At 37.6% G+C, this 20,189-nt stretch overlaps 1 protein-coding gene across 1 annotated transcript in view; it reads left to right on the top strand.

Annotated features, from left to right (window-relative positions):
- Window positions 1–20,189, top strand: part of LOC149774810 (uncharacterized) — a 138,986-nt gene that overhangs the window by 59,230 nt on the left and 59,567 nt on the right. Inside the window, exons 7-8 of the mRNA XM_089944732.1 lie at window positions 7,770–8,021; window positions 16,500–16,618. Of these exons, the coding sequence (XP_089800858.1) occupies window positions 7,770–8,021; window positions 16,500–16,618 (371 nt within the window). The remainder of the gene's footprint in view (window positions 1–7,769; window positions 8,022–16,499; window positions 16,619–20,189) is intronic.

Here is a 20,189-nt window from a genome sequence, read left to right as displayed (position 1 = left end):
ACTCATGAAATAATGCCAGGCTGTTTTGCAACTGAGTTATTCTGTTCTTGCAATACCAAGTTCTGACTGAGTTATTCTGTTCTTGCAATACCAAGTTCTAATTCAACTGAGCTATTCTGTTCTTGCAATACCAAGTTCTAACTGAGTTATTCTGTTCTTGCAATACCAAGTTCTAACTGAGTTATTCTGTTCTTGCAATACCAAGTTCTAATGTTCAAAGTTTAGTTGCTTTGCAGCCCATTATTTTTATTAGTAATGTTCAGAAATTGTATTATATAGCTTCCATAAATATTATATCTAATGATAAGTATAACAGAAGAAAGAAATACTGTTTTGATGTTAGTTTCTTGTAACTTATATACTCAAATGGCAAATTGACTAAAACATTTTTTCTCCATTAAATTATATATGTATTGATTTATTTATTTATTTAGTCCTGACTAAACACCATAAATCTTTTTTTCATAGTTGCCAAAACATAATTATAGCAAATAATGGCATCTCAGATTCTAAATATCAGTCAAATGAGAATTATTGGAAATTAATAAGAGGTTAACTGATTGGTTGTTAAATGACCATGTACTGTTGCAAGACCTGAATGGTCCTGAAATGGAACTGAGACCCTATATTGATGTTCTATATAAAATATCAGTATATTTCTCACAGATGAAATTGCTGTTTTTTGCAAGAGAAAATACCTGTGACAAAAAATAATCAGTTTAATGCTTCTGCATGGAAAGTCCAAAATACATATTTTACTGAGCAAATTCTAAAATTGGATCAGCCACCAGGAAAAGCAATAGTTTGTTTGGTAGTGATGGCTGAACTGTATTGATTGGATGCATTGATGGTTAAATCAGCACCAGATATGATTGCGTTGATGGTTAAATCAGGGCCAGATATAATTACATTGATGGTTAAATCAGGACCAGATATGATTACATTGATGGTTAAATCAGGACCAGATATGATTACATTGATGGTTAAATCAGGGTCAGATATGATTACATTGATGGTTAAATCAGGACCAGATATGATTGCATTGATGGTTAAATCAGCACCAGATATGATTACATTGATGGTTAAATCAGGACCAGATATGATTACATTGATGGTTAAATCAGGACCAAATATGATTACATTGATGGTTAAATCAGGACCAGATATGATTACATTGATGGTTAAATCAGGACCAAATATGATTACATTGATGGTTAAATGATGACAAAATATGATTACATTGATGGTTAAATCAGCACCAGATATGATTACATTGATGGTTAAATCAGGGTCAGATATGATTACATTGATGGTTAAATCAGGACCAGATATGATTGCATTGATGGTTAAATCAGCACCAGATATGATTACATTGATGGTTAAATCAGGACCAGATATGATTGCATTGATGGTTAAATCAGGACCAAATATGATTACATTGATGGTTAAATAAGGACCAGATATGATTACATTGGTGGTTAAATCAGGACCAGATATGATTACATTGATGGTTAAATCAGAACCAGATATGATTACATTGGTGGTTAAATGAGGACCAGATATGATTACATTGATGGTTAAATCAGGACCAGATATGATTGCATTGATGGTTAAATATTATTGTTTCATCTTCAAGTAATCCTTGGTTGCTATTCTCTTAAGGAGCTTTCAGAAGAAATGCATGTACCAAAAGCCAGTCCACAAATTTCAGGCTTCTGCTCATTCTAGAAAAAGTTAGTGTCTTGAACCATAGGGTTTAAAAATAAGATTGATTATAAAATAATTAGTTCTTTGCAACTAAAAGAACCTGAAATAATAGGTATTAGTATATTAAGTACAACACATGCATATTTCTATCTTTAGAGAACTCATATTATTTCTTCTTCAAATACCTTACCTGATCACATTATCTCATTTAGAACCCTAAAAATATCCCCTATCAAGTATATTTTCCAACACTACTGATTGCATTGAAGGAGTTACTTGCATAAGGCAATTATACTCGGTCAATATGTGTAACTATTTCTCACTGTTTCCTGTTACATATGCAGATCAGGAAGGGGCTAGAAGCGTAAACATGTCTGACAGCTGGGCTGACCATCCTCCCAGCTCAAATCAGCTATCTGCCCAAGTGTGACAAAATCACCTAAGCCAGCTGACTTTATCCATTTTCACTGCCTGCTCACAGTGTATTAGCAGTGATTTATTTAGGTTTGATGGTATCATGGGATTGTAACCAAAGGGGATGTCTTACAATCAACATAGAGGCAGACATTAGGACCAAGAATATTCACATATTGTGAAGGAACTTTTGAGCAACAGCCCTTGTCTGATATGGCGATGCTGTTCAGAGAGCCTAGTTTTAAGGCTGAGCATTACAGAGTGTTGCCAGCTTTAGAATTCCCTCTAGCCATGCCATTTACATGAATAGGGACCAGACTCCTGCATTTCTGATCACAATGGGTGAACCTCTTCATGCCAAAAAGGAGGGTGACCCCAGTCATTTCAGGAAGGAATTGATGTTTTGTTTCTCCACCATTATCCAGTTTTTTTTCTTCTTCTTCCCTTCCAGTGGCTGTGCCATCAGATCAAGAGGACAATATTCAGCAAGCATTACAGTCGCTCATCAATAAATTGGCAGAGGAGATTGTACGAAAGCAAAAATATTCGGGGTTCTATTAATGGCTGTTCCCTGATAAAGAAGGCCAATTGCAAGTTGTTCCCGTTAATAGACTTGAGTTGCCTCTTGAATTCATTCTTTCTCTGATGTTCAAGATGGAGATAATGATGTTTTTCTACATTCAAATGGACGAATATGCAGTCATCTTTCTATCTCACAGATGCCAACTTTCATATCCATATCCACCCGATGCCACACAAGTTTCTTCGGCTTTCTTTCCAAGAGAACATTTACCAATTTCAAGTCTCTCTGTCCAGTCTAGATAACAGAGCCCCGGGCTTTCATCAGAATTGTGCATTGTATCGTCATCCTCATCCAAGTGACATTCTCTGCTGTCATTTCAGTTTCTTGGGGAACTGGGGAAAATCTGACTTATATGCATCCCAGTGCTTTGTCTACCTGGGCATGGGGTTTGTAACCAATCTCAATCTAGTTAATCTACCTCATGTATGCATCTGATGTATCGATGAGTTAGTCCATTTCCATTGTGATGTGGATTTTAGTGAATGTTCTCTTGCAACTCCTTTGGTTACTCAATGTGGCAGCAGATCTGATCCCTCAAGGTCGTCTTTATGCTCATGTTACAAATGACTACATTACCTACAGATGGAGAGCACACTTGCTGCCGGGCTTTGATATGGTCAGTGGTAAATGATGACATTAGGAAAGTCCTCTTCACATCAGCCTACTATGAATGAAATAACCATAATTGCCTTTGAGCTCTGGAAGGAAAGGCTCTTTGGGAAATCATTTCTGTTTATGTTCAACAACTCTGTAGTGATGACTTACCTCCTCAAATGGGGGCATCTGGTCACCTGGCCTATTCATGCTTGTCTGTCATTTTCTTAATTGTTGTTGTTATTTTCAGACTGACATGCAAATCAACCAATGTTCAAGCAGAATCAATGTTCTGGCTGATGTTCTGTTAAGACAGGGCTAGGTTATTCAAACAGAATAGTACCTTCATCCGTTGACAACACACAAACATGCACATGATCTTGGTGCTGAAATAAATTCCCAAAATAATGTGTCAGAATTGCAAGAAATTTTTTATTGCTCCTCCTTGATGGGACAAGTCCTGCATCAACGATCTACTTGAGCTATTAATAAACCTACCCAGGAAGTTTAAGGCCAAATTTTATGAAACAACCAGGGTCACAGTTGTTTCAATCCTTTCCATACTGTCATCTCATTCACAACCTTGTAAGAAAATGACTTCAGACCTTCATTTTTGGATACATTCTGAAATTTTATGAGCGAAATTTTCAGGGACTGGTATTGAGGCAGTACATACTCCATTTGAATGCCTTGATCACACAATTAGCCGACTTTTTTATCATGCTCAATGAGGAGAAAAAAGTTGGCACCAATTACCATCAAATGCTTACTGTTCAACACATTCAACACATCCAGGCACCATGGCAGAGGCGATATCAGGCCTACTATCTATTTTAAATTTTAATATTTCCAAATCCATTATATTGTTTCCAAGAAGGAATCTGCCCTGGGTCCTAACATGGTTCAACTCAGAGCAAATCAAGCCATTAGGCAGGATCTCATTGAAGCAGTTATATTACAGAACTGTTTCCTGATAGCTTTAACTTTGACTTTCAGGTGAGTTACATGCCCTTTCAGTCAACCTGAACTATCTGATGTTCAGATAGGATGTTTTGGTGATCCTCATGACACTGCCAGGCTTCATGGACAAAAATTGGTTACTGTCATTAGGCAGTCTGAGTCATCATGCACTCTAAGACAATAGCAGTGGCCATGAAAGATCCTGGCTGCACCCACAAGTACTAATCAAAGCATAAAAATATGAGTCATGACAACCACAACAGACACCTTCTCATTTTATATGTATTAAATCTATATCGTGTACCTGAACTTTGTCATGTTTGTAAGTTGTAACCTGATAGAATGGTCACTGATCACGTGACCATAGGCTGTGTTCTTTTAAGCAAGAGGACATTATTTTTCACAGAGGGAATCCAGTCTTTCTTCTCATGAAGGATACCTAAGGTTCAACTAACATCATGCTCATTGGCCATGCTTTGGGAATCAGTTTTGCAAATGGTTCCTGCTGGAAAGGACAACACAGCAAGCACTTCACGGAACCATGACAGAAGTCTAGAACTCAAGGCTCCCCTTTTGCCTTTGTCTGAGAGTATCACACTTTGAATGTATCCATTGTTGAACCTACTCTTCAATGGACAGGAGGAGGACATCTGTAAGCATACCTCCAAGAGGACAAATCTTGCACAGGCCCACCCAGCATCAGAAACCTAACTGTTCTTCCCAGAACAGGGAGCAGAGAGCAGAGAAAAAGGGCAGCTCTCCCCCCTCAGGATATGCCTGGTGGGAAAAAGTAATTCAAGCTGTATAGGCATTCAGAAACTGTTCTCAAGGGTCACTGATGATCAGAAGGAAGAACAGATGGATAATGTTATAGGAGTTCACAACACTTTTGTTTTGGTCTCAACATCAATCCCAGGGTCTTCAAGAATTGTGGACAGAGTAGTGTCTCACTTCATGATAATACTAATAATGACTTTATTTAGAGAGTGTAACACAATTAGCTAAGAACTAATATACCTTGAGGCCCTCATACAAAGGAATTTATTTATTTTAGCTGCATCTCTGAAGCCACTGGATAGATTGGGTTTGGAAGAAGGAAATAGAGTGGGCATTTCTTATCTCAACTGGAATACTCTTCCAATGCAAAGTTCCAGAGTACGTGTATTGGAAACATTTTAAAATAATTCTGTATTTGGTTTGGTGATTTTATGCTGTTTGGTAAACATGGATCGCAGGTGGGGAGTATTGCTAGGTAGCCTATACTGGAATAGTGATTGTAAATATTCAGGAGCACTATTATTGGATATCCTGTACATGAATTTGGCTTTTCTCAGATGGATTCGGTCTTTAATAGTTAATATTTTTAACTTACCAGCTAAATTTTCCTTGCTTTCTTTCTGGATTGATATTAGCCGAAATGCTCTTTCTTAAGGATGTGCCAGCTTTGCAATGTTTTTATCATTTGAATTACCCCATACTGTAATACAGTAGTCTAAATAGGGTTGTGTGTAACTGTTATGAAATAGTTTTCTTTGCCTTTCAGGGAGAAAATGTCTTATCCTACTGAGAAGCCATAACATTGAATTGACTTTTTTACTGATGTATTTGATATGTTCAGTCCATGACAGGTTATTATCTACCAAAACACCAAGTAGTCTATCATGACAGACCATTTGCAAATTTTTATCATTCCATGTCAGACATAGTTCATTACTGTCAAGATTTGTCCTTTTTTCCTGCTTGGCTATGAAGGTCAACCACTCAAAATGTATAGAAGGAGAAGTGGAAAGTTTTCTCACAATTTTCTGGGCATGAACACATCACTCTGCTTACAACGTCATTAACCTAATTAACTTTTTCCAGTGGGTTTTCAAGGTCAAGAAGTTAGCAACCATCACAATAAGAAGTTGCTGTTTCACATTTTCAAACACATTTTATCATCTTGAAATAGAGTATATATATAAGAAAACAGAGACCTCTCTGATCTGACAAACTCTGACCTGTCTTTAACATTGTGTCCAAACTGGAATTTACTGTGGGTTCTGACACTATAGAATAAGGAACCATTTGAATGACAATGTATAGCTTCATTGGCTCACTTGTGCTTCCTAGTTACTGTAACAGCATCATTGGCAAGATACGTTCCTGGTATATATGGGAAAACAATGACCTCTCAAATTTGACAATCTTTGACATCGAGTGTAACTACTCCTAAACAGACATTATATAAACCATGAGATGGAGGACTGATGTGACTTTCTCTAGCATTTATCTCTCAGATCTTTCACCCCAAAAGGCTGATCAGTCTGACCTACTGGGATCTGTAGCAGATGCATAAAAAGGTACCATGCCAGGTCACTGGGCTGTTTCTCAGCAATATGGCCTATCACTTTTCAATGGGGGTGGGGTGGGTTTCCAAGTCAGGCACTTTAAGATCTATAGAGTCACTACTCCAGCTTGTGAACTTGTCTCAAGATTTGTAGCTGCATCAGATAACCACCTCCACCAGTTATATTTACTCTTGAGGTATTAAAGTTTGGGTAAGAAGAAACAATTATTTGCAGCAAAATATGTTTCTTTGATAATACCTTTCTGAATACAGATTCACCCTTCCAAGTAGAAACTGAAGTATAGACATAATTTTGTACTATATCCTGTATCCAAGAGGAGATGATTCACATATGTAAGCAGACAATATTTTGTTCTGTATAGCCAATTTTTAAATTGAGAGGGCTGGATTTGTGAGGTAGTGGTCCTAAGGTAATATGATTAGGTATTATCGAAGAAATGTATTTTAATTTTCCTTCATAAAAGTTGTAATGGATAGAGTCATAGGTCAAATTTTCAGATCCAACAACTGTTTCATTATTCCATTGATTACCAATCTGATATATGGCCACCATTACTCAAAACAACTCATTTCTCAGAAACTGCTGAGCAGAATCTGATCATATTTGGCAAGACATCCTGACTTGAATAACAGTTTTACATGTATACAATTCACCTTTAAATTGGGTTGCTATTAGAAATTAAGAACAACTTACAAACAACTTTAAAAAGTGCAGATCATATTAGACGGTAATGTGACATAGAGGACTTAGTTTTATCAAATATTGCTGCTGTTACTGAAAACCAAAACAAATTAAACTTTTTCTCAATATCTGTTGAACAGAACGTGATCATATTAGAGAAAATGCATCCTGGCATGAAGACCTTACAAATTTATGCAAAAGATCCGGATCTTCCCTCTGAAAGGGTCACTGTTACTAAACGTATAAAAAGCTTTCATTGATTTCTTCTCTAAACCTGCTGAATAAAATTTGATCAAAGTGGAAAGAAAGCATCCTGGCATGAAGACTTTTTAGCTATATAAACATTTGCGCCATCACCATTAAACATTGCTGTCATCACTTAAAATTCAAAAGAATATTCTTTCAGTGATTTCTTTTCAACCTCAGCTGCAGGTGGTGTTTCCCATATTCACTTTGTGCCAATGTTCTTTCTGTTATAGAAGTATCGTCATGAGGTATGTGAGAGATACTTCAGAGGGATCCGATCTTATCTACAGGAGAAACCTACCAGGTTTCACTTGGTTGATGAGGACTTTGCCATTGACAATACTGTTGTAGACAGCAGGTTGGAGGATTTGAAGAGGAAAATTGTAGAAGTGGCATCGCAGCAACCATACTGGGGAGAGGAGGTACCGGCACGATGGTTCCTTCTGGAAAAAGAGTTGATGAGTCTCAAGGCTGCAGGAGTCAAGGTACATGTTTACAAATGCAACGTAAAAGACAAATTCATCGTTTATATTGTATGCCTTGACTACTAGGGTACATATTACTTAGCTGCTTGCTACCTATTAACACTACAGCACAACATATATTAAACTTGCATCCATATTATGGTCCTTGGAAGATATCCTCGTTAGATTTCATTGTATAGCTGTACTGGTCATAGACTAGAAGATCTTATGGGATGGCCTTTCGTCAGTTAGTACAAATTATCTCTATTCTGTCTAGACTGTTTGTAGGATTGCAGTGAAACTTTATATGCATATTCATCCCAATATCTGTTTGGTCCTAACTCGACATAGTACCAGTCTCGCTTTCAATATGACCATCTCCTGACTATGCTGTCCATCTCAATAATCTTGTTGTCGCTGCTTCCAGACATCGTACTTTCAAAAGGCTTCTTATGAAGTTTAGTTGGTCCTAAATGAAAACTATTGCAACCATAACAGTAATCTTGAAATTCTTATTATTCTTGCTTCCAATCAGAAAGTCATTTTGATAGTGCCATCATAGAATACATCTTGAAAATATTGTTATAACAATTCCTACTAAATGAAAAGTTATGTTGTCATGAGTTGGTTTTGAATACAAATGATGCAAATATGACATCCAGTATTGTAACCATGGCAGCCATCTTTAAAACATTACTTTAATTACTTCTGCAGCATTTGATGGTCATATCAATTACCAAATGAGTTCCTAGATTTAATTTATTTGTCCCAAGTGCAAATGGTACCCATCTTATATCAAATATGACTGCTACAACGGTCATCTTGAAAATCCTGTCACTGCATTTCCAAAAATGGATGGGCATGGAGATTTCACCAGTTGTCTGCTAATGATGTCTGATTTTTCTCAAATGGAAAAGTGCTTGATGTTGCATCCACCATTTCCACTGATGCTGCTAACTTGAAAATTTTAAGAATATCGAGGATTGTTTCATCACCCAGCAGTTAATTTGTAGTTTGAACAGTCCAAAGGTTATCCATCTTTTGCAGAAGGACTGGTAATGAGACAACAGTCCAAAGGTTATCCATCTTTTGCCAAAGGACTGGTAATGATACAACAGTCCAAAGGTTATCCATCTTTTGCCAAAGGACTGGTAATGATACAACAGTCCAAAGGTTATCCATCTTTTGCCAAAGGACTGGTAATGATACAACAGTTCAAAGGTTATCCATATTTTGCCAAAGAACTGGTAATGATACAACAGTCCAAAGGTTATCCATCTTTTGCCAAAGGACTGGTAATGATACAACAGTCCAAAGGTTATCCATCTTTTGCCAAAGGACTGGTAATGATACAACAGTCCAAAGGTTATCCATCTTTTGCCAAAGGACTGGTAATGATACAACAGTCCAAAGGTTATCCATCTTTTGCCAAAGGACTGGTAATGATACAACAGTCCAAAGGTTATCCATCTTTTGCCATAGGACTGGTAATGATACAACAGTCCAAAGGTTATCCATCTTTTGCCAAAGGACTGGTAATGATAAAACAGTCCAAAGGTTATCCATCGTTTGCCATAGGACTGGTAATGATACAACAGTCCAAAGGTTATCCATCATTTGCCAAAGGACTGGTAATGATACAACAGTCCAAAGGTTATCCATCTTTTGCCAAAGGACTGGTAATGATAAAACAGTCCAAAGGTTATCCATCGTTTGCCATAGGACTGGTAATGATACAACAGTCCAAAGGTTATCCATCATTTGCCAAAGGACTGGTAATGATACAACAGTCCAAAGGTTATCAATCTTTTGCCAAAGGACTGGTAATGATCCAACAGTCCAAAGGTTATCCATATTTTGCCAAAGGACTGGTAATGATACAATAGTCCAAAGGTTATCCATCTTTTGCCAAAGGACTGGTAATGATACAACAGTCCAAAGGTTATCCATCTTTTGCCAAAGGACTGGTAATGATACAACAGTCCAAAGGTTATCCATCTTTTACCAAAGGACTGATAATGATACAACAGGAACAGGAAATTTCTCAATCTTCTAGTCTTCTGTCTACAAAGAAATTAAGCTAAACTTCTAAGACTGTTACTATGCATGAGCACTTGGATTAAGACTTCTGACAAAAATCTTGTTTGCACTGTTTGGATTCTTATCAAGGACACCTGCTTATTGTTTCTAGTCATACCAGCATTTATGAATTTGTTTACAAATTTTTGAATTTCTGAAATTTTTGAGGGACCAAGACATTGATAACATCATTGAGCCAAAAGTCAGTCAAGTTAGACATGTATACGTTAGGGGAGGGTTACCACAATCTGGTTAAAATAGTTGAATAAAAGCTACATGATCTAGACATGAATACCTTTTGGGGACCAAGACCAAGTTAGGATCACTGAGTAAAAGCATCAAGAGTTAGACATAAATACCTCTCTAGGACCAAAACCAAGTTAGGATCATTGAGTAAAAGCATCACGAGTTAGACATAAATACCTTTTTAGGACCAAAACCAAGTTAGGATCACTGAGTAAAAGCATCACGAGTTAGACATAAATACCTTTTTAGGGCCAAATCAAGTTAGGATCACTGAGTAAAAGCATCACGAGTTAGACATAAATACCTTTTTAGGACCAAAACCAAGTTAGGATCATTGAGTAAAAGCATCATGAGTTAGACATAAATACCTTTTTAGGACCAAAACCAAGTTAGGATCACTGAGTGAAAGCATCACGAGTTAGACATAAATACCTTTTTAAGACCAAAACCAAGTTAGGATCACTGAGTAAAAGCATCACGAGTTAGACATAAATACCTTTTAGGGACCAAAGCCTTGCTAGGATCCTTGACTAAAAGCCACTTTAGTTAGACATGTGTACTAGTATTGTGACATTTCTATCCATATGTAAATGATTGGTAAAATATGTATGTCCATTGCAAAACACTTTTTCAACTTTTTATATATTTCTTGACATCTTGGACATGTAATGGTTTGCCAAAAATCCTTGTTAGTGCACTTTTGCAGACACTACTGGAGGTTGAGAAAGAAGGTTTGTGGAAATATTTGTATTTACATGTAAATAACCTGATTAGATTTTCTTCTTACTGTGGTAATTTGTTTAATACTAATTTTGGAGAAAGCTTTTGTCAGAAACATTTTAGCTGAAGGTAGCAAGCACAGCTTGAGATGGACAAATGCAATTAGAAGGTATAAGTCCTTTCAATGCATTTGTAGATTATCTGAATTGATTTTTAATTTCATTATATAAATTTTTATTCCATTATAGCTTTTAGTCTGCAGTGGGGGCATACATGTGTTATAAATAGTAATTTTTAGCTAGAATGGGAAGAAAATTATTACTACTGGTGTCCAGATTCACAATGTAAAGAATAGTATCACTGCTGGTGTCCAGATTTACAATATAAAGAATAGTATCTCTACTGGTGTCCAGATTCACAATGTAAAGAATAATATCACTGCTGGTGTCCAGATTCACAATGTAAAGAATAGTATTTCTGCTGGTGTCCAGATTCCCAGTGTAAAGAATAGTATCTCTGCTGGTGTCTAGATTCACAATGTAAAGAATAGTATCACTACTGGTGTCCAGATTCACTGATGGTGTCCAGAATCACAGTGTAAAGAATGTTATACACTGCTGGTGTCCAGATTCACAATGTAAAGAATAGTATCACTACTGGTGTCCAGATTCACAATGTAAAGAATATTATAGTCTGCTGGTGTCCAGATTCACATTGTAAAGAATAGTATCACTGCTGGTGTCCAGATTCAAAATGTAAAGAATAGTATCTCTACTGGTGTCCAGATTCACAATGTAAAGAATAGTATCTCTACTGGTGTCCAGATTCACAATGTAAAGAATAGTATCACTGCTGGTATCCAGATTCACAATGTAAAGAATATTATACACTGCTGGAGTCCAGATTCACAAATGTCAAGAATATTATACACAGCTGGTGTCCAGATTTACAACATAAAGAATAGTGTCACTTCTGGTGTCCCGATTCACAAACTAAAGAATATTGTACACTGCTGGTGTCCAGATTCACAGTGTAAAGAATATTGTCACTTCTGGTGTCCAGATTCACAATGTAAAGATATTATACACTGCTGGTGTCCAGATTCACAGTGTAAAGGTTATTTTCATTGCTGGTGTCCAGATTCACAATGTAAAGAATAGTATCACTGCTAGTGTCCAGGTTCACAATGTAAAGAATATTATACACTGCTGGTGTCCAGATTCACAGTGTAAAGGCTATTATCACTGCTGGTGTCCAGGTTCACAATGTAAAGAATAATATCACTACTGGTGTCCAGATTCACAATGTAAAGAATATTATACACTGCTGGTGTCCAGATTCACAAATGTAAAGAATATTATACACTGCAGGTGTCCAGATTCACAGTGTAAAGGCTATTTTCATTGCTGGTGTCCAAATTCACAATGTAAAGAATACGTGTCCAGATTCACAGTATAAAGAATATTCTCATTACTGGTGTCCATATTCACAATGTAAAGAATATTATCACTACTGGTGTCCAGATTCACACTGTAGAGAATTCAGGTTACAAGCTGCCAGGGATGCTTGCCGAAGTAATATACATTTGACATTTAAATACAACAATGGATGTCATATCTGAAGAGTGAGCAGGGGGGAGTAGCCATTAATCAACCTTTATTAGTGTCCCACAGAGAGAGAGAGAGCTTTCCTGAGTGTGATAATTGAGAGCATAGCTGCTATTAATCAACCTTGCCTAGTGTCCCACAGAGAGAGAGAGAGAGAGATAGAGAGAGAGAGAGGGAGGGGGGTGTTGTTCAATGTGATAATTAATATTGGCCATTAATAAACCTTCATTAATGTCCCACGAAGAGAGAGAGGGGGGTTGTTCAGTGTGATAATTGAGAGCATAGCTGCCATTAATCAACCTTCATCAACCTTCATTACTGTCCCACAGAGATAGAGGGGGGCTGTTCAGTGGGGTAATTGAGAGCATAGCTGCCATTAAACTACCTTCATTAGTGTCCTACAGAGGGAGGTGGGGGCTGTTCACTGTGATAAATGAGAGCATTACTTCCATTAATCAACCATCATTAGTGTCCCACACAGAGAGGAGGGTTGTTCAGTGTGCTGATTGAGAGCATAACTGCCATTAATCAACCTTCTCTAGTGTCCCACAGAGAGAGGAGGGGGTTGTTCAGTGTGATAATTGAGTGCATAGCTGCCATTAATCAAACTTCATTAGTATCCCAGAGAGGGGGGGGGTTGCTTAGTGTGCTAATTGAGAGCATAGCTGCCATTAATCAACCTTCATTAGTGCCCCCAGAGAGAGAGAGAGGGGTTTGTTCAGTGTGATAATTGAGAGCATAGCTGCCATTACTCAACCTTCATTAGTGTCCCACGGGGGTGTGGGGGTGGGGTTGTTCATTGTGATAATTAAGATCATAGCTGCCATTAATCAACCTTCCTTAGTGTTCCACATGGGGGGTGTTCAGTGTGATAATTGAGAGCATAGCTGCCATTAATCAACCTGCATTAGTGCCCCCAGAGAGAGAGAGAGAGGGAGGTTCTTCATTGTGATAATTGAGAGCATAGCTGTCCTTAATTAACCTTCATTAGTGTCTCACAGAGTGAGAGTGGGGTGTTCAGTGTGATAATTGAGAGCTTAGCTGCCATTGATGAACATCTATTAGTGTCCCAGAGAGAGAGAGACAGAGAGGTATTCAGTGTGATAATTGAGAGCATAGCTGTCATTAATCAACCTCTATTAGTGTCCCACACAGAGAGAGAGAGATGTTCAGTGTGATAATTGAGAGTATAGCTGCCATTAATCAACCTCCATTAGTGTCACATAGTGGGGGGTGTTCATTGTGATAATTGAGAGCATAGCTGTCATTAATCAACCTCCATTAGTGTCCCACAGAGAGAGAGGGGTGGCTTAGTTTGATAATTGAGAGCATACCCGCCATTAATCAACCTCCATTAGTGTCCCACAGAGAGAGAGGGGTTGCTTAGTTTGATAATTAAGAGCATAGCTGCTATTAATCAACCTTCAATAGTGTCCCACAGAGAGAGAGAGAGAGCTTTCCTTAGTGTGATAATTGAGAGCATAGCTGCTATTAATCAACCTTGCCTAGAGTCCCACAGAGAGTGAGAGAGAGGGGGGTGTTGTTCAGTGAGATAATTGAGAGCATAACTGCTATTAATCAACCTTGCCTAGTGTCCCACAGAGAGAGAGAGAGGGGTGTTGATCAATGTGATGATTGAGAGCATATTGGCCATTAATCAACCTTCATTAATGTCCCACAAAGAGAGAGAGGGGGGTTGTTCAGTGTGATAATTGCGAGCGTAGCTGCCATTAATCAACCTCAATTAGTGTCCCACACAGAGAGGGAGGGTTGTTCATTGTGATAATTGAGAGCATAGCTGCCATTAATCAGCCTTCATCAACCTTCATTAATGTCCCACAGAGATAGAGGGGGGCTGTTCAGTGGGGTAATTGAAAGCATAGCTGCCATTAATCTACCTTCATTAGTGTCCTACAGAGGGAGGTGGGGGCTGTTCACTGTGATAAATGAGAGCATTACTTCCATTAATCAACCATCATTAGTGTCCCACACAGAGAGGAGGGTTGTTCAGTGTGCTGATTGAGAGCATAACTGCCATTAATCAACCTTCTCTAGTGTCCCACAGAGAGAGGAGGGGGTTGTTCAGTGTGCTGATTGAGAGCATAACTGCCATTAATCAACCTTCTCTAGTGTCCCACAGAGAGAGGAGGGGGTTGTTCAGTGTGCTAATTGAGAGCATAACTGCTATTAATCAACCGTTCCTAGTCTCCCAGAGAGAGAGAGAGAGGGGGTTGTTCAGTGTGATAATTCAGAGCATAGCTGCCATTAATCAAACTTCATTAGTGTCCCACAGAGAGAGAGAGAGAGAGGTTGCTTAGTGTGATAATTGAGAGCATATCTGCCATTAATCAGCCTTCATTAGTGCCCTCAGAGAGAGAGAGAGAAGGGGTTGTTCAGTGTGATAATTGAAAGCATAGCTGCCATTAATCAACCTTCATTAGTGTCCCACGGGGGTGTGGGGGTGGGATTGTTCAGTGTGATAATTAAGATCATAGCTGCCATTAATCAACCTTCATTAGTGTTCCACATGGGGGGTGTTCAGTGTGATAATTGAGAGCATAGCTGCCATTAATCAACGTTCATTAGTGCCCCCAGAGAGGGGGGGGGGGTTGTTCAGTGTGATAATTGAAAGCATAGCTGCCATTAATCAACCTTCATTTAGTGTCCTACGGGGGTGTGGAGGTGGGATTGTTCAGTGTGATAATTAAGATCATAGCTGCCATTAATCAACCTTCATTAGTGTTCCACATGGGGGGTGTTCAATGTGATAACTGAGAGCATAGCTGTCGTTAATCAACCTTCATTAGTGTCTCACAGAGTGAGGGGGGTGTTCATTGTGATAATTGAGAGCTTAGCTGCCATTGATCAACCTCTATTAGTGTCCCAGAGAGAGAGAGAGTTATTCAGTGTGATAATTGAGAGTATAGCTGCCATTAATCAACCTCCTTTAGTGTCACATAGTGGGGGGTGTTCAGTGTGATAATTGAGAGCATAGCTGTCATTAATCAACCTCCATTAGTGCCCCACAGAGAGAGAGGGGTTGCTTACTTTGATAATTGAGAGCATAGCTGCCATTAATCAACCTCCATTAGTGTCACACAGAGAGAGAGAGGGGTTGCTTAGTTTGATAATTGAGATCAAAGCTACCATTAATCAACCTTCATTAGTGTCCCAGAGAGAGAGAGAGAGAGAGAGAGAGAGAGAGGGTGGTGTTGTTCGTGTTATAATTGAGAGCATAGCTGCCATTAATCAACCTTCATTAGTGTCCCATGAGGGGGTTGTTCATTGTGATGATTGAGAGCATAGCTGCCATTAATCAGCCTTCATTAGTGTCCCACATGGGGGTTGTTCAGTGTGATCATTGAGAGCATAGCTGCCATTAATCATCCTTCATTAGTGTCCCAAGGGGGGGGGTTGCTTTGCTCAGTGTCATGGCAAGTGAAATCAGTCTTCATAAGAGAGAGAGATAGAGCTTAGTGTGATGACAAGTATCATCATAGCTCCCAATAATTGACTTGTATTATTGTCACAGAGGGAGAGGGGGGAGGTTTTAAGAGAGGGGTTTTAAGTGAGATCATTACTGACAGCAGGGTAACTTAGTCTGATGATAATTGACATGTCAACAGAGGTCCCAATAGTCACCTACATGGATGTTATGGGAGTCAGTGTGATGATAACTAACATAATGGGTAGCTTCCAATAGTCAGCCTACATGGGTGTCAGAGAGAGAGGGAGAGAGTTTTAGTATGATTATTAGTTGTATAATTACAAAGAAAACTAATGAATATAAAAAATAATAAATAAAATGATTGTATAAAATGAATTGTCATTTCATTTTTGTCTATAGGTGATACCTCGGACCCTATTGGAAGATATCCACCAGGCAAAAGCTATTCCAATACCCACGGAAGAATTGGATTTATTTCTTCAATTTCATCACGATACCGGCACAATCCTTTACTTCAGGTGAGATTGGAGTTGTTACCCTTTATGCTTATTTTCTTGCCATGATTCATAAGCATGTCTTTAAGTGACAATAGGTATGATAATTACAGATAATTAGTTTTATGGAGACTGTAATGTAAGCATATCAATCTTTAAGTGACAATAGAGATGATAATTACAGATAATTACTTTTATGTAGAATGTAATGTAAGCATATCATTCTTGAAGTGACAATAGAGATGATAATTGTGGATAATTACTTTTATGTAGAATGTAATGTAAGCATTATCATTCATGAAATGACAGTGGAGATGGTAATTACAGATAATTAGTTTCATGTATAACATCATGTAAGCATATCATTCTTTAAGAGGCAATGATGGTGATAATTATAGATAATTAGTTATATGTACAACAAAATGAAAGCAGATTTGTTACTATAAGAGATAGGCAAAATAAATTTAATCATTGCTTTCACTGAGGATTTAGGGCATGATAAAAATTGTATCATTATTACTTGAGAATAATTTGAAATAATGTAATTTGAGATCACATGCTTCAGGTGTAATGATTTTCACTACCTTACATCAAAGGCCAGTGGAATACTTCAGGTATGGCAGTGGTTTGTTGTGTCAGTAAATAATAATAAATGGTCATTAAAGAATGAACATTTACTTAAAACAGATATTAAATTCCTCTCATCTCAGATATAATTATTTTACGAACATAAATTGATTCAGACATTTTTTCTTGGGTGATAGAATTTTAGAGTACATGCAAGCTTAATTAATTAAGCTGTTGTGTTTTTGCTGCAAAGATAAAATTAGTTCTAAATGAAAGAACAGTTGTTTACTCTGCAGTAATTGTTAACTATTTCAGTTTTCTACACATTATGGGAATTGGCAATAATGATCTCAGTAAAACTTAAACATGGGATAATAATATCACACTAGCCAACCCTTATAATTTCATCCTATATTGCACTGAAATGACCCTTACATTACAATTACATGAATATGATCATTTCAGTCAGATCCAGACTTGCCTGTATTTGATCTGATGATGTGTTTCATATTAGTATCATTGGAGTTGGTCAATGAACCAATCTAGCTTTTGCAATAGTACATCGTTAGATTCAGTGGGGTCAGTCAAAGAACCAGTCTTGCTTTTACAATAGTACCTCATTAAATTCAGTGGGGTTGGTCAGGGAACCAACCTAGCTTTTACAATACTACAGTGTTAAATTCAGTGGAGTTGGTCATGGTACCAATCTAGCTTTTACAATAGTACCTCATTTTAGATTCAGTGGGGTTGGTCAAGGTACCAATCTAGCTTTTACAACAGTACCTCATTAGATTCAGTGGACTTGCTCAAAGAACCAATCTAGCTTTTACCATAGTACCTCATTTAATTCAATGGAGTTGGTCAGGGCACCAATCTAGCTTTTACAATAGTACATCGTTAGATTCAGTGGAGTTGGTTAAGGCGCCAATCTAACTTTTACAATAGTACCTCATTTTAGATTCAGTGGGGTTGGTCAAGGTACTAATCTAGCCTTTACAATAGTACCGCAATAGATTCAGTGGACTTGGTCAAGGCACCAATCTAGCTCTTACAATAGTACCTCAATAAATTCAGTAGACTTGGTCAGGGAACCAATTTAGCTTTTACAATATTACCTCATTAGATTCAGTGGTGTTGTTCAAGGAACCAATCTAGCTTTTACAATAGTACCTCATTAGATTCAGTGTGGTTGGTCAAGGAACCAATTCACCTTTCACAATAGTATGTCAATAGATTTAGTGTATTTGGTCAGGGAACCAATCTAGCTTTTATAATAGTACCTCATTAGATTCACTGTATTTGGTCAAGGAATCAGTCTAGGTTTTACAATAGTATCTCATTAGATTGAGTGTATTTGGTCAGGGAACCAATCTAGCTTTTATAATAGTACCTCGTTAGATTCAGTGTATTTGGTCAAGGAATCAATCTAGCTTTTACAATAGTACCTCATTAGATTCAGCGGAGTTGGTCAAGGAACCAATCTAGCTTTTACAATAGTACCTCATTAGATTCAGTGTATTTGGTCAAGGAATCAGTCTAGCTTTTACAATAGTATCTCATTAGATTGAGTGTATTTGGTCAAGGAATCAGTCTAGCTTTTACAATAGTACCTCATTAGATTCAGTGGGGTTGGTCAAGGAAACTGTCTAACTTTTACAATAGTACATCGTTAGATTCAGTGAGCTTGGTCAAGGCACCAATCTAGCTTTTACAATAGTACATCATTAGATTTAGTGGAGTTGGTCAAGGAACCATTCTAACTTGTACAGTAGTACCTCATTAGATTCAGTGGAGTTGGTCAAGGAACCAATCTAGCTTTAACAATAGTACCTCATTAGATTCAGTGGAGTTGGTCAGGAAACCAATCTAGCTTTTACAATAGTACATTGTTAGATTCAGTGGAGTTGGTCAAGGAACCAATCTAGCTTTTACAATAGTACCACATTAAATTCAGTGGAGTTGGTGAAGGAACCAATCTAGCTTTTACAATAGTACCTCATTAGATTCAGTGGAGTTGGTCAAGGAACCAATCTAGCTTTTACAATAGTACCTCATTAGATTCAGTGGAGTTGGTCAAGGAACCAGTCTAGCTTTTACAATAGTACCTCATTAGATTCAGTGTATTTGGTCAAGGAATCATTCTAACTTTTACAATAGTACCTCATTAGATTCAGTGGAGTTGGTCAGGGAACCAATCTAGCTTTTATAATAGTACCTCATTAGATTCAGTGTATTTGGTCAAGGAATCAATCTAGCTTTTACAATAGTACATCATTAGATTTAGTGGAGTTGGTCAAGGAACCATTCTAGCTTTTACAATAGTACCTCATTAGATTCAGTGGAGTTGGTCAAGGAACCAATCTAGTTTTTACAATAGTACCTCATTAGATTCAGTGGAGTTGGTCAGGGAACCAATCTAGCTTTTACAATAGTACATCGTTAGATTCAGTGGAGTTGGTCAGGGAACCAGTCTAGCTTTTACAATAATACCACATTAGATTCAGTGGAGTTGGTCAGGGAATCAATCTAGCTTTTACAATAGTACCTCATTAGATTCAGTTTAGTTGGTCAAGGAACCAATCTAGCTTTTACAATAGTACCACACTAGATTCAGTGGAGTTGGTCAAGGAACCATTCTATCTTTTACAATAGTACCTCATTAGATTCAGTGTATTTGGTCAAGGAATCAGTCTAGCTTTTACAATAGTACATCATTAGATTTAGTGGGGTTGGTCAAGGAACCTTTCTAACGTTTACAATAGTACATCATTAGATTCATTGGGTTTGGTCAACTCACCAATCTAGCTTTTACAATAGTACCTCATTAGATTTAGTGGAGTTGGTCAAGGAACCATTCTAGCTTTTACAATAGTACATCATTAGATTCAGTGGAGTTGGTCAAGGAACCAATGTAGCTTTTACAATAGTACCTCATTAGATTTAGTGGAGTTGGTCAGGAAACCAGTCTAGCTTTTACAATAGTACATTGTTAGATTTAGTGGAGTTGGTCAAGTAACCAATCTAGCTT

This window comes from Sinohyriopsis cumingii, unplaced genomic scaffold (assembly GCF_028554795.1).
Source record: "Sinohyriopsis cumingii isolate HCF-2022 unplaced genomic scaffold, ASM2855479v2 utg000131l, whole genome shotgun sequence".
NCBI lineage: Eukaryota > Metazoa > Mollusca > Bivalvia > Unionida > Unionidae > Sinohyriopsis > Sinohyriopsis cumingii.
The sequence above is the reverse complement of the archived record's forward strand: the minus strand, read 5'-3'. Positions and strand labels throughout refer to the sequence as shown.